General features: G+C 35.2%; 1 protein-coding gene across 1 annotated transcript in view; it reads left to right on the forward strand.

Moving 5' to 3' along the window:
- The window catches only part of LOC135223630 (son of sevenless homolog 2-like), a 547573-nt gene that overhangs the window by 448366 nt on the left and 83103 nt on the right, over window positions 1-16104 (forward strand). The window contains 3 exon segments of the mRNA XM_064262244.1: window positions 6186-6423; window positions 7096-7307; window positions 7410-7758. Of these exon segments, the coding sequence (XP_064118314.1) occupies window positions 6186-6423; window positions 7096-7307; window positions 7410-7758 (799 nt within the window).

The raw sequence follows: 16104 nt of genomic DNA on the forward strand, positions 1-16104 counted from the left end.
AGAATTGAGGTGTAAAAGCAATCAGATAGGACTATTTAAAATTTTATGTTGCTTTGGAAGCATTATTAATGTTATGACTTTTTTCTTCTTTTTTAATTTAACATTTGAACTGATGCTTGATTATCAACTTCATTTTGTCAAATGCTTAAGCGATGTGTGAATGAATGTTGTGAAAATGTTTCGAAAGTTTTTTTTCTGAAATTTGGCTACACTCTACATTTTCTTACAGTTTTGAAATATATGACAGATTTCACTCACATGAAACATATTATGGCCTTATTGTATGAAATAATCGCGTTTCCGCATTGAAATGATAGATAAATACGGAGCATGCTAGTTGCCAGTTAGTGAATTTTGAACGAAATCCTATGGAATCATGTCGCATGAGATTTGAGCATCACTGTACACATATTTCCTATATAATGCCTATCTGTCATCTATACGACCTTTTTTTGTAAACTTAACTTCATGTAATTGTCAGTGTGCTGGGTAATGAGTCGAAAGATCTCACAGGTATTCGTGATTCAGTTTTATATATACTTAATATATATATATATATATATATATATATATATATATATATATATGTGTGTGTGTGTGTGTGTGTGTGTGTGTATATATATATATATATATATATATATATATATATATATATATGCATGCATGCATACAGTTGATTCCCAGGAGAGGTGGAACATATTTCCTGCCTACTGGAACTCTTGAAAGAGACTGAGAGTTTCCAGCTCCTTAATTGGCTTATCAACAGCCAATCAGGAGCCTCGTAAGGGACTGGCCCAGACATCAAATGCACGGCTGATCTGAATCTACTGTAGTACCTATTTTAATAGTTCAAACACCAAATATATCTTAAACTATAATGCTTATAACTGCCAATTTTATAGTTCAAATACCAAATATACCTTAAACTATTACTACACCAAATACTAAAACTATCATCCTAAAACCCTAAAATATCATTTCAAGGTCATCTTACAAGATTACCTTTAAAAGTATACTATGGCTTACAACTACGTGTGAAGTTCCTCGTTGGACGAGTGGTTTTCGCACTCGGCTACCAGTCCGGTGGTCCGAAGTTCGATTCTCGGCTCGGCCAACTCTGAGTATTTCTGGTGATAGAAATTCATTTCTCGATATAATGTGGTTCGGATCCCACAATAAGCTGTAGGTCCCGTTGCTAGGTGGCCAATTGGTTCCTAGCTACGTGAAAATATCTAATCCTTCGGGCCAACGCTAGGAGAGCTGTTGATCAGCTCAGTGGTCTGGTAAAACTAAGATATACTTAAGTTAACTACTACGTGTGAAAGCTAATAAAGTTCCCCCTGTATTCAGGCACAAGCATTTTCTCTCATACAATATTCTAGCTGTCCCATTTTCTTTTTATACATTAGATAAGGGAAAGATTGGAAATTTACAAGTAGAGTTAAGTGTCGTACCTAAATATTTAAATATCCATTGAAAAAATACGAAATTATAAAAGTTATTAACAGTGATAATATATTCTCTTGTGTGTGTGTGTGTGTGTGTGTGTGTGTGTTAGTCGTCATACTTAGAATCAACTAAACTTGCAATAAAAATGTTTCAGTAAATCAAGCAAGGCAAAAAAAAAAAAAAAAAAAAAAAATGCAACGTGCATACTTATGCACACTCATTTCTATGCATCGCGAATTTCTTGAAGTTTTAGTTTCACATTTTTATGTTTATGTGTACAGTGCTGAGAGAGAGAGAGAGAGAGAGAGAGAGAGAGAGAGAGAGAGAGAGAGAGAGAGAGAGAGAGAGAGAGAACTGAGGCATGTTTACATCAGCAAAACGAATCAAGACACGGCTATTATGTGATTTTGAGGGATTTTACTTTAACGTGAAGTGTTATTTTACCTTTCTATACCCGTTTTACTTCTAATAGATTAACTTCTCTTAGCAACTAAAAGATTGTTTTCCTAATTCTTTCGGTAGTAGGCTCAATAGGCTCAATCAGCTGATTCTGAGAATGTCGTGACGGTCGTTGTTTATGTATAAATTACGGTGATAATAGATCAATATAATAATACAGTATAAATTTATTTTGTAAATGAAATAACATTTTATTAATATTTGTTGTTTATATTTTTTTAAAATTAGTAAATCATTTGTATGTGTTGTGAGCTTCTTGGAGATTTGGTTTTGTATTTTTATGTTTATGATGCAGTAGTTCATATTTCTTTAAAGGATATACGGATGCAGTACTAAGAGAGTGGGTGAGGGGGAGGGTGTTATGTTTACATCAGCAAAACGAATCAAGAAACAGCTGTTTTGTGATTTTGAGGGACTTTAATTTTTAAAAAATATATATGGATAACTTTTCAGATGAATATTAATATTTGAAAATTAGTAAATATTTTTTTTTTTTTCATAAAAATGTATTTAGTCACGGGAATAACATGAAAGTACAGTAATTACCGAAGATTACTCTATGAAAAAATTGGCGAATTAGTGAATTTTCGAAAATTTATTTTGTTTTATGTTCCACAAAAAAAATCTGCGACTAATTGAAGCCACGAATGCGGAACTGCAGTATAGTGGGGTCCACCGTGTATTATAGGCTACTAGATTTACAAATTATAATAAACTTATTACCATAACCATTGCCGACGTCATTGAGATTCAAACTGCCAGACTCTGACAGAGTTTAACAAGAAATACACTAATTAATGGGTTTTGATAACGTGTTGTTGAAAGGAGGGAAAAAATTCACATTTCGATGTAATGTCATCAGTTAACGTATGTAGACTATTTTGAATGGCGTCTCACAGTTTATATTCTAGTATCTGTTATCCTACAACAGTAACTTATTTTAAAAAAACCAAGTTAAACAATTTTAGTAAACATTGTAATACAAATGAGACAGACTGTGAAACATTAATTTTGTATACTAGACTATCTTCGTAAAGTTTTTCCAAAATTCTCACCAGTAACAGCAAACAGAAAGTACTAAGGTTGTTGTCAGAACTCATTCGTCACAAATATAGAGTCGGCAGTAAATTAGTTTAAAAATTATACTTCATAACCAGTGAAAATCTTGCCTTTGCTTAGATGGTAAAATTTTGAAAGTCATTATTATTTTAACCATGTCTCATAACGTTGAAACCAGTTTTTTTTTTTTTTTTTTTTTTTTTTTTTTTTTTTTTAGGATAGAAGTAATTAATTAAAGGATAACTTTATGGACATTGTGCATGTTTATCCAAAAAACAAAAGGAACTTTGCCAAAAAAATTTAGGCTAGTTAATTGATAAGAACAAGGTTGCAAAGAAATGCCACAATATACAGCGAGGAAAGGAATTACTCTGCCTCATCTGTGGTGGACCAAATTGGCAGCATCTATCTTTGGGTCACACTTGTCTTGCATTTCACCACTACTAACCGATGGTGGTAGTTTGGTTACTGGCCCTAGGGAAAAGGCTAAACTGCTTCATCAAGCTTTTGAAGTTAAGCAATCAGCTGAGGATGCCCCTCTCCTTGATATTTGTCGCCCTGAACCTCTTCTCACAAAACTTGTATTTCGCTCCAGGGATGTTAAGAAAGTTCTGGATACATAATCTTAATAGCTGGGGTGGAGAAAACCCTGATGGTTTCTTCCCTTTGTTTGTTGAAAAAGTTTCTAGCATGTTGTCTTCCAAGTTTAGTAGATTTTAAAGATTTTTATGTCGACGTAATATCTTTGCGGATGAGCGTAAGCATAGTAATACAGTGCCTGTTCCAAAGAGTGGTATATCTGCAGACTGCAGTAACTACAGGCCAGTCTCTGTTCCCCCTGTGCTTCCAAAGTTGCTGAAAAACTAATTAGGGTTCTATTCCTTTTTCCATAAGAGCTTTAAAAAAGGCAATCAGAGTGAAACAGAAGTGAAGTCTGATAATATACGTACATTGAAAAAAGTTCCATAAAAATAAACAAAAAACAAAGCATCTGTAAGGACACTGCATCACTTAAATGTTCTTCACCAATAGACAGCAACAGCTTATTAAAGTATGAAGTCTTTGTGCAATTTATCTTTACCTTTTTAAAGGATAGTTAACTTCATTCACCCATCTTAAAATCACTGCTAACTCCTTTTTTTATATAGAGTCATAGTCTTTTATTAATCTTGTATCCCTTTATCTCCTTACAATGTTTGTTTAATGAAGACATTTAAATACTTTGTCTTTGAATTTTGGCCTTACCATGAATATTGAAAGTAGAATTTTGGCCTTAACATGAATATTGAAAGTAGAAAATTTAGCCTTACCTTGAATATTGAAAGTAGAATTTTGGCCTTACCATGAATATTGAAAATGGAATTTTGGCCTTACCATGAATATTGATAGTAGTGTAATCAGACTTTTTATTGCATTCACTCAGTGAGGATGATAAATAAGGTATGGCTGTTTAATCAGGCAAACCCTACCACTGTTTGTTTTTCAAACTATAGGACAGTCATAAACCAGTCACCAACCACTTTAGAATGACAAGGTAAGAAATGGTGGCAAAATAGGTGTGGTAAACCTCGGAAAAATTTACTTCATAAGATTCTATAATGTGAATGAACACCAAACCACATACCATTTTATGATCATGACAAATTCACACCATCAGACAGACTATTGACCATATTTCACCAGATACTATACTAGAAGTCAATACTAGAGCTTTTCAGGGGGTCAGTGAGGAAATGTTTGGCCAAACTCATAAACAAGGATACTGTATGCCAAAAAGTAAATGGGGCAGAAATACATGATACATGTATGAAGTATGGGCACTTGAAAAAAAAAGAGGAGGAAATTTTGAAGAGGGGTGACTACAAAATAATGCAATTCACAGCTGAAGCTTTTAAGAATACTACAATATAATACAAATGAGGATATTGAAAAGCTATTAGTGGCAACAGAATGTGGTTAAATGTTGATGTTAAGAAGACATAAAGAAAAAGTAGCAACAGCCTGAATGAAATAAGAGAACAGTACTGACTTATTGGTGGGGATTCTCTGCATAGTATAGCCATGGACAGTAACAAAAGGAAAATGGAGATGATTTGGCATATAATGTGTTGAGAGGTATGGTACTAGGAAACTAAAATATGGCTGATATCTCAAAGATTGAGATGGTTTAGACATGGGATGAGAAGGGGTAGATGAGCAGTCAGTCATAAAAGTTCAAACAAGATCATTGCTAGTTTGAAAACCTTCAAAAATATCATGGAGAAAAGGCTTAGTTGAAGGCATAGATTAGAGGAAATTTTGCAGAGCATACAAAATAGAAGAGTTATAACCCATGAATGAAGAATTATAAACAAAGCATCATGAAGGTAAAACAAGATTTTTAAGTTCAAAATTATAACTTAGTCAAAGATACTGTGTGCTTTTATAAAATTTAGTTATCAAAGATACTGTGTGCTTAAATAAAATTTAATTAGAAGCTCTTGATGAAGGTTGGAAGTTAAGAAAGTTAAGAATATAGTGTTACTTACATTTAAAATTGTAATGGTTCCATGATTATTTTTTTTACAATGTTTGGAAATTGATAGTATTTTTATACTCTGTAACTTGAAGCATCTGAAAACTATAACAGGCTATTTTAAGAATTGCTGTTCACTTCACAGTTTAGTTCTTATTGATCAGACATATAATGTTGCCCAGATAGTAATGATTGAGGTGCCAATACTATTGTTGCAATACCTTCAGGAAATTAATGTTGTATTGGTATTTTTGCATGTGTAAAGAAAAGACTATGACAACAAGCATGTTATTCATCTCTGTATGAAAAAGATCTTGTGATGTTAACCACATGAAAGAAAAGCACTATAGGATATTGGCCAAGAAAGCTAGAACTACAGTATAATAAACAAAGATTATGGAGAATAACTTAAAACATACCCTGTATGGAAGGAGATTTGCACATTTTATGAAAGAATAGAATTTTAAAAACTAATAATACATAAATACATTGATATATATCTGCATATGAGGCTGCTACCTTTGCATTTTAGAGATAGAATTACAGGCAGTTACCCCATCTTCTTGGCAGTTTGCCTTCTGTTGTATTCTTACCCCAGATACCCAATTCAAACCCATTATTGTAAGTTTTAGTAGATAGCCCTTTATTTCTGTGGTTTTATGATGTGTTGATTCTTGATTTTGTTTTATTCTTTTTTTTTCAGGATCGAAAATGGCCTGCTAGTTTTCTGAAATCCCCCGGCATCAAGCCTCGTAACAGCCGCACTGTGCCCAACCCCTTGCCTCATATGTTTGAACGAGAACGAGGTACCAAGATGGTTGAAGGTGGTGATGGAGATGATACTCCACAGATGATCACTCCCCCAACTCCTTCCACTCCTTGCACACCACCACATACTGCTCATGATTCCATTTTCGCACAAGTAGAAATCAACCCAAGCGGTATGTATTGTTTATTCTTTCATTTTAAAGTCAACATATTTCATGAGAATCATGCTTTAGGGCATGCAGCATTTTCATCTTACTGTAAATTGAATTATGCATATTTCTTTTGTACTCCTCTGTATTGAATAAATGTGTTTCCTCCTTTCTGGAGATTGATATTTTCTCATTTCATATGTAAAGAGAATCCTGATTTATCTTTTCATGTATTGATTAACTGTATGCTAAAAAGTTTGAAAGATTTGTTCTTCCTCATTTAAGGAGTTAACATAAATTGATGTAATGAAAGTAATTTATGAATTTTAGTCATAATTATGTTAAGTCCAATATTTTCTTTCTTAAAGTCATCTGTTGACAAATATAATAATAAATTAGTTCAGATTAAAATAATGGTGCACTAATAGGATCATTTTTGTTGTTCTTATTAGTTTTTGAATAATATCTTTCATCAAATATGCCATATAACAGAAATGAGGCAAGACCTTAGATCTTTGGTGTATACATTAACTTGCAGTGACACTATATTCAAATTTATTGGTTTCAATTTAGATAATGTAAGAAGGCTTAAATATTCTCACTGGAAGAATAGAGGATGTTCAGTAATGTAAGAGAGCTTAAACAGTCATGCTGGAAGAATATAGACAGTGTTCAATATTTTCTTTATTTTCTCAGGTTCGTTAGGAAGTGCAAGTGGGTACCCTTTTTCCTCTGGGTTTCCTCCTGTGCTTCCATCCTTGCCTCCATCTGTATCAGGTAATCCTCACATGCCTCCAGCTGCAGCAGCAATAGTGCCAGCTCCTATAGCAGTCAGTTCACCTCAGCCACCTCCTCCCTTGCCACCAAGGCGAAAAAGAGAACCATCAATAGGAGAAACCTCACCAAAGGTATATTTTACATTTTCTCTCATTTTTCTGTCCCATAGTGTTACATACATAGAATGGTTTGTCTTGCATTGAATGTTATATTGATAATTTTTCTACTTCCAGGTAAAACAAGCACCTGATGCACCTGAACTTCCTCCCAGGGATCAATCCCCACCACCAATACCACCACGAACTTCCACTCTACCACGAATGCATTCTTCAGGGGGTTTACAACATGGCCCTACACATCATCATGCTCCACCAGGACATTCCCACCATTCTGTCAACCTTCCCCATCATTTCCAAAATCTTTATTTACCATACCATCAGAGGACAAATGCCCCTACATTTATACCACCACCACTACCCCAACAGTATCAGTTGGACCCCCCTCCACACCGTCGCAACAACTCCATGGACCTCTCATCACCCACACCAATGGCTCGAAGACACACAAATGGACCTCATGCAGGTATGTTGATATTAATACATGTGATGCAGCATCAAGATCTGAAACCTCCAAGGCTGTAACTGCATGATGTGCTCATGTTAAAAAGTATGTGCTAGAAATGTTTGTTCTTGTGCTGTTTCTTTGTAGGAGAAACAGAGTTCATCTATAGTTTTTAGTTTATCTTTTTATCAATGGCATATTAATTTGTTTTCATTATTACTTCACTTGGTTTTCAACTTTCTTCAGATAGAAATAGTGTATATATGTTGTATGGTAAAAAGTTGACATTAAACGGTAAAAATTGGCATGTATCGTAAAAAGCTCTTGGTGTATCTACAAGCAAAATAACTTACATTGTATGAGCTTTGTTAAGAAATATCTCAGTTTCTTTATGTTGACATCAAACTAAAACACTTTGAAGTGTAAAAAGGTTTTAAGGTACTTCAAGCATAAATTTATCCAATTTGTGCTTGATTATTTGGCTTCCTTGGAACAGACCATGCCAGATAATAAAATATTCCAAATATTTGGATACCTTACCCACTAGGTTCCTAACAGTATTTTTATTGATAAATATATCTGCAACCACTGTTAGTATTCTAAACAAAGTTTATTACATTAAAATAAAATTCAATTATGCAAGTCGGCCACCTTTTACTTAGTTGGGGAAAAAAAACATGATCATAACTATAAAACATGCTGTGCATGTACAAATCAACCAGTTCACGTACTCTCCCAGTTCTTAGTCTTTTTCGTTGAATGGTAAATTAATCTTAATATCTATAAAAATGAATGTCTAAATACACTATCTTATTATTTGTACACCACTTATAGTACTATTCTAAATTAGAAGAAAATACAGAAACCTCTTACTTAGTTTTTGATTCTTCTATTTTCACTCTATACTAAAGTTTTGGTGGGTGTGAGCTACAGTAGGTACAGACCTGGGACAACTGATGTTGGGGGATCTGGAGCAGTGGAGGACCCTGCTGCTGGAACTGAGGATCAACTTCCTCCAAGGCCACTGACTCAGGGTCATCAATCTTCAAGGGCTTGGATTCAGTAACCCCAAGGATTCAGGGTCATCAGTGTCCATTTAAAATTCAAGGTCATCCAACTGCAGGTGACACTCAGGCCAGGACCAGTCTACGGCCCATGAAATGTGTTCAGGGGTTGTTGCGGTATTGGGGGTGGCAGAGGTTATTTTAGTAGTTTCCTTAACAGGTTATCAATGGTGGCATGCTTAATTGATGCTGCTGTGTTAGAAGGCCAGAAGTAATAATTATACTGCATGACTTCTGAGGTGCTAAAATGAGAACATCTGTCAACAAACCCAAGAGGAGTTTCATTTACCTATCTCGGAAACTAGTTCTGTGTACAACATATGACTGAAAATTAATGCTAGTAGTCGAAATAAAGAGAATAACATGCTTAATCACAAATTCGCTGGAATGGAACCTCGTTGTTAAACGTGGAGTACCTGTAATTCAAGGCAATGTGCATCCTATGTATGGTATATGTGACTGTGAGGTCACTCAAAAGATCTACCACAGGCAATTGTAAATAGTTTTATGTAAGAGATACACAATAGCTACCTAGTTTCTGGATAACTTCTTGGTCCTTGGCTGGATCAAGGTTACATTGGCAGGTTATCAGACAGTAAAAATGCTCCCGTTAATAAGTTCATGGTCAGGAAAACTGGCATGACAGGTGTTCAGTGAGAGAGGACAACCCAGAAGTCATCAGGAGGTCCCAGTTTCCTCATGGTAGCCTTCACTGCTGACAACACAAATTAGTAGTGAAAATTATATTGCAAAAGGCTTCAATGCAACATCGGATGTTTGTAGCAGCTTTGTTTGGATTATTTCATTGCTTTTTGGGAATATTACTCCAGGATTTGGTGATGTACATATTCACTTTTCGGGTAGCCTTCAAGCTTAGTTTAGTTAGTTTATTGCAATTTGTGACATTTAATGATGTTGGACTCTAGTTCCTCCACCATTAGGTATTGTAGGGAGGGTTGTAAAATCTACTTGAAATGTAAAGGACAAGTGTGCACTAAGGATCTTGCATGTGACAGATGTAAGGAATAGGATGAAAGGCAGTGGAAGGTGTTAAAATCGCATTTAGAAAAACTAGACAGATAGGAAAAGGAAGGTTGCATCTAGTGCTGAGATTAGGGCTCATAGTTTAGAACCTGCTCCTAAACCGTGTCAGTGATCATGCCATTCCTTCTTCCCCTGCTTTAGACTTGGCCCCTATCCTTTGTCCTCCTAATATTTTGTCATCCACTCTTGTGCCTATCTCCCATGCTTCCGAACTCGATGCCATTGCCAGCCTCTAGTGTAAGTTTGACTGTCAACACAGTGGCCAAATTAGGGATGTCCCTAAAAGTCTTATGGACAAAGTGAATAGTGTTGTGCCACTGCCAGTGGAGGAGGTTCTGTCCATTGCTGTTGTAGGGGCCTTTTTCTACACAACTGAAGTAGGATAGTGGGAACAAATTTGAAGGCTAGAAAATTAAACTCCGATTCTCCTTAACCTAATTTATTACCTTAATACGTATTAAAGTACATAACTTCTTCAATCATATCCCTAGCTCATCAAACCTATCCCTATATCTAACTTAGCCTAAATTAAGATTAGTACTTAATATTACCTAATACATATTACCCCAACCACCTAAGAATAAACCCCACCCACCTAAGAATATAAACGTATTTCCTTGGCTTAAAAATTCCAATGACCATCTAAGAATCTGTATGTGATACCATTGGTCTTAATCTTTCACTTTTCCCCACATAGTACAGAAACTCTTCTAATGTATGAAAGATAAGTCTGACTTATTACGTACACTTGGGATTGCCCAGCAAAGATTAATTGAGATACAACTATCTGTTTGTCATTTTCTTCACTTTAGTTCAAGTTCAATAAACCACTTGACCATTAGACTGATTCATACTCTGCACTTTTCGCCTCAAGTACCGTACTAAGTCTTGTGTAGGTTCAAGAGAGGTGGGCATCCAAGTGAAGGGGAGCACAGGCATCCAAGTGAAGGGTAGCACAACTCACTCTCTCATCCACGTCTATCAAACTGCAATGAAAAAACAAAACAAACATTAATTAAACAATTCCTCACCCACAAGCACAACTTAAATAAAAAATACTACAGCTTCAAAATTGCCTATTTTAATCAACCTAATAACAACCAAACAAACAAAAAAGAAAGAATTGGATATTAAATCACACAAACCCAATTTTTTCATACTACCACATTCCCCCTGACTAAAATAAAGGAAATCTCATTTCCTTTTTTTTCTCTCTTTCTAAACTCCTTTTCTAACTACCCCATCTTACTCTGGAATTGAACCTTGACTTTTGTCCATGGTCTCTCATACACCACCCCTTCTTCACTGACTTCTTCTCCAACTACACTAGATTTGCTTAGCCTTGGTTCCGAACTACTTACGCCAAGCTCATCTAAACTCTGGAGACTTACATTTGCTTCAACTTTACCAACACCTGACAAGGCTGCTATCATCTCTTCCATAATTTCATTTATTTCTGCCACACTTTGCCTCAAGTTATCCAAAACTTTATCACTTACACTCTCCAGTATATACTTCTAATTCTTTCTCACTCACATTCACTCCCACTTTCATTCTTTCAACACTTACAGTCAAAGGAAATTTGCACACTTGGCATTGCTTCCTATTCACCCAACTCTTGCATATCCTCATACATATTCCTTGTACTCACCAAGTCCACTTCTCCCACATCCCACTCAAATCCTTCAAAATCAATTACACCCTCTTCTTACTACTACCCAACAACATCGCAAGGGTATTTTCACTTCTCACACCTACTGGTTTCTCGGCTCCCTCAAGATCAAACAATCCATCTACTCTCTGCAAACAACTCTGTAAAAGTACCCTTACTCTTCTTACTCCTCTTTTTAGGCTTTCTCTTATGTTCCACTAACGCTCGTTTATCTCCCCAATTTATGTCTTTCAATTTCTTCACTTCCTTTTTCCTTTTCCTCCCTGAATAACTCTCTAATGGGATGTTCTATAGTCTATTATGTATTTTGGTTGTTCTCTCCATCTTCTCTACTGATTTTGATGTGCTCCTATTAACCTTATATGTATTTCCTTCTCTCACTTGCAACACATGTATCCCTTCTATACAAGAGGGCTCACCATGGAACCCCCTTAGCAATTAGTTTCCCTGGCGTTGTGGTTTACTACGTTAGACTTCCTTCACGTGACCCTCCATTCCACATCCTTTGCACTTGCTCAGAGAGTTCTTACATGTCCTGGCAAAATGTCCAGTCATTCCACAGTTTCTGCAACACCTTCCACTTACTCATTCTCCTATTCTGTAACAGTTATTTAAAATATTATTGCATAATTCATTGATTGTTTTATAGAATATAGTTCAGGGGCACTGTTTCTCCTCCATCTGTAAACATTAACATGTGTAGCAGCAATACAAAAACCACAGAAATCATGCATAAAATTAAAGGTATTTTCTTCTTCCCCTTCCCTATCTTTTCTACTTCCTCACTCCCTCTCCCCCATCCCTTGTGATGGGTTTTCTGGCAAGAGATTTTGTCAAAAATTCTTTTAGCCTCTGCCAGCTAGTTATTTTAATACCCATGTTTGTTTGCAACCTTAACCCTTAAGAGCTGGGCTAAAAAATTAATATGCAGCACCCTAGGCTGGGTAAACTTTGAGGTTGTCCAATTAAAAAAAAAAAACTTCAATGGAAAAGAGTAAGATATGCAAATGCACAAAGTATAAGGAAAAAATTCTAAAAAATGTTCCCTACCTTTTATGAGAAGTTGAAAATGATTTTACAATCCCTTGTGGGGCTTCTTTTACCAGACAATTGTAAATTTTACCAAGTTATACAATTTTTCTAATAAATAAATTTATATTATTTTGTAAAATTGTAATTACATCTCAGACATTATCATAAAAGATAAGAACTAAAATCACTAACAAATTCTGAGTGTATTTGTTGTAAAATATTTATGTAAATTTACAGAGATCAAAGATGGAGTCCCTTTTTTTGGGTTATACATGTCTTTTCTAATATTTCTTTGCAATTTTCTGTGGAAAATTACAATTATAACTGACAGAGTACTATCATAAAAGATAAGAACTAAAACCATCAGCAACCCCTGGGTATATTTATGAGCAAATATATAAAAAGACATCATGTGAGAGAGAGAGAGAGGGGGGCAGTACATGCTCCCTTCAAATCTATAATCCAGATCACAACTAACTCTCATGAGCTGCCCACTTGATTTTAGCTAGTCTAAAAGTTGCCATTAGTGAATTTATGGGATATAGAAGTAATGGAAACTCTTTCCCCACCCGATTCCTTCAAATTGATGTTGCATAATATTGATGCTCATGTGAATGGATCTCTCCACCACTCTAAACCTGTTATTGCTACTCATATGAGGGGTTCCGTCCATTAAGCGTTAAGGGAGCGTACTTATTATCACCTGGCAGTCATCAGGTGCATTATTCTGTGAACTATCCGAGCAGCATCAACATGCTGTGGCTTCCCCTATATATGATAGTATGTATACCCTCATTTTGTTGAGAGACTGAAGCGTCACCATCTTAACCTTCTGCTCTCCCAGTTTGCTCAAGTTTTGCAGATTTTTTTTTTTTTCTCCCAATAATATTGCTGTGAGGCCTGCCAATTTTTTTATATCTTTCCCTCTTGACTAATAATAAATACGTAATGTGTACAGTATATAGATGTATTTTTGTGAAGATATAAAAATGAAGGATTGCTTTTTAATCTTAAAATTCTTGACTGACTCTTGATTTAAGCTTATCATTGCCCATTTTATTATTGAGGGGAACTGTAAAGTGTTACCGATTAGAATATGAGGTGTTTCAGTGAAACAATACTATATGTCAACAGAATTCAGTATACAGTTGACACCGCCTATTCACAGTTTCGGATTCACGGACTCACCGATTCATGGTTTTCTCTTGGAGCAATGGAGCATATTTTTATGTACACATTATTCGCAGAACATTCTCCTATTCGCTGATTTTTCACTGAGAAATATTCACTAATTATACTGTATTCTCTTATAGTTTTCGTGATTAAATGCACTTTTTATACTTGGGTATAAGAATTTTTAGTTTTTTTGTGTTTAAACTATCAAAATAAGCAGTCTGAAGTGTTGTAAAAGGGATTTTAAGTATTAGCAGATTTGAACTCTTCATAGGTACGGGGGGTTGTGGTACACATCCTCTCTCTCTCTCTCTCTCTCTCTCTCTCTCTCTCTCTCTCTCTCTCGTCTCCTCTCTCTCTCTCTCCTCTCTCTCTCTCTCTCTCTCTCTCTCTCCCCCCCACGCGCGCGAATATGTACCAGGGTCGACTGTAAATGAAGGTTTTTTTTATTTCTTAATGAGGATTGTTGTAATATGAAATAGTTATTAAACAAGCACTCGACCAATAACAAAAGATTACATCTGTTGGGAGGAAAACATTTTGAGCTTTCATCAATCTAACCATGAGAATAATAACTAGTCTTCTATTAAATTAATTTTTAGGATAATTCCCTTTATTTGGGATGAATCTTACCTTCTGTCAAAGATAGTGTATATCTGCACTGATAAGCAAGAAAAGATCAAATTGCTGCATGGATGACTATCTAGTACACCTGGTGGAGTAGTACACCTGTTCTATACCATGTGTGTTTCAAATGTTTTAGCTCGTCAGAATTCTCCTTGCTGCCATTGTGTATAGGCACTTGTAGGTATTTTATAGTTTTTGGTGTGTGTTACTTTCACGGCACTGTAAATTTATTTTTCCTATGATACCTTCTACTGGAATCAAGGCTAAGAAAGTTAGGTTCTGTAGGAATGATAACTGTGGTACCAAGATGTTGATTTTTGAGATCAACATTGTTTTAGCTGCAGAGGTATAAAGTGTAATCTTGAGAATAGATGTGAAGTAGGGATTTTTTAAAGACTTTATGCTTAAGTTTTTGTGTAGATTAGGAAGAGAAGGGAAGCAGATAGATTGCAAAAGCAAATACACATAGTTAGATCAGATCATAAATGTGTCATTTCTCCCCCTTCTCTAGGTCTTTTGTATGTATTTATTCTTACTCAATCTTGACTCTTCCTTTGTTAATGCTTTAGTTTTTATTGAGATATCATCTTTAGCCCCTCCTTCTGCTTCCCATTTGGTTCAGGGGAAGCATGTTGAGACAAAGAAGAGGTGTAAACCATATTTTAGTCAGTTAAAAGTTTTTCTGGATTTAAGTTGGTGAAACTGTTCCATGTTCCCCATAGTGTGCAATCATTTTCATGTTCCCCTTAAGAGGTAAGGTGTCAGTGCCCTCACTTGTTCATAGCCCAAGCCTGGGACTGTCCTTTAACATTTGGAAGATTTTGCTGCTAGGGAACTGGGTCAGTTCTGTGCCCTCCGTTACCTGCCTCTCATTTTTCACAGTCTTATTTAATGTGTTAGCTGAAAGATCATTTTGGTGAACATTAATCTTCACAATATATGCGACTTCTACCATCATTGACACTTAGTATGAAGTTAGCACTGGCAGGACTAATTGTATAAGTATAAACAGTGTAGTTAATAATAATGTGTCTTGTAGTAAGTAGTACTTATTATGATGTTGTGTTGACTTAATCAATTGGTAAACCAATCTTTTACATTTACTGCTCATCTAAATCTTGTTCATTCTTTACAATACCTTAATCTTATACGCTTCGAGTTGCATGAATTAACAGACAGCAAACTTTTCATTGGAACCTAACTAATTGGCATACGGAAATTTTTCGTTGACAACATTTACAAAATCTAAAACATATGAATAATGTATTTTTATTTTTGTACATGCATAAATATGATACGAAGATAATAACAGCAGATACAGTTAGTGTACTTTTACAAGATGTGATACTGCACGCTTCAAAGATGATATCCCTGCAAAAAGTGTTTGTTTAATTTTTGAAGTAATTTATAAGCTTTTATGCTTTTAAACGTAAAATTGGTATGGAAAATTTATATTTATATTTTTGTACGTAAATATGATGCAAAGGTAGTACAGTTACTGTATTATGCCATTTGCAAAGTCATGCTTCACATAACCTTGAGATGAGGTTGTTCAGTCGCACTGGTGTGATAAAATGAATTCGTTGACACTTAATGGATGGAGATGCTCACACAGGTAGCAATAATAAGCTTTGGGTGGACGACAGAGTGACTCTTTGTGAGTAATAATATTACGTGGTCAATTTGGGGGGAATCGGGCAGGAAATATGTGCCATTACTTCTATAATGCATAAATTCACTAATGGCAACTTTTAG

Source organism: Macrobrachium nipponense, chromosome 10 (assembly GCF_015104395.2).
Source record: "Macrobrachium nipponense isolate FS-2020 chromosome 10, ASM1510439v2, whole genome shotgun sequence".
Classification (NCBI taxonomy): Eukaryota; Metazoa; Arthropoda; class Malacostraca; order Decapoda; family Palaemonidae; genus Macrobrachium; species Macrobrachium nipponense.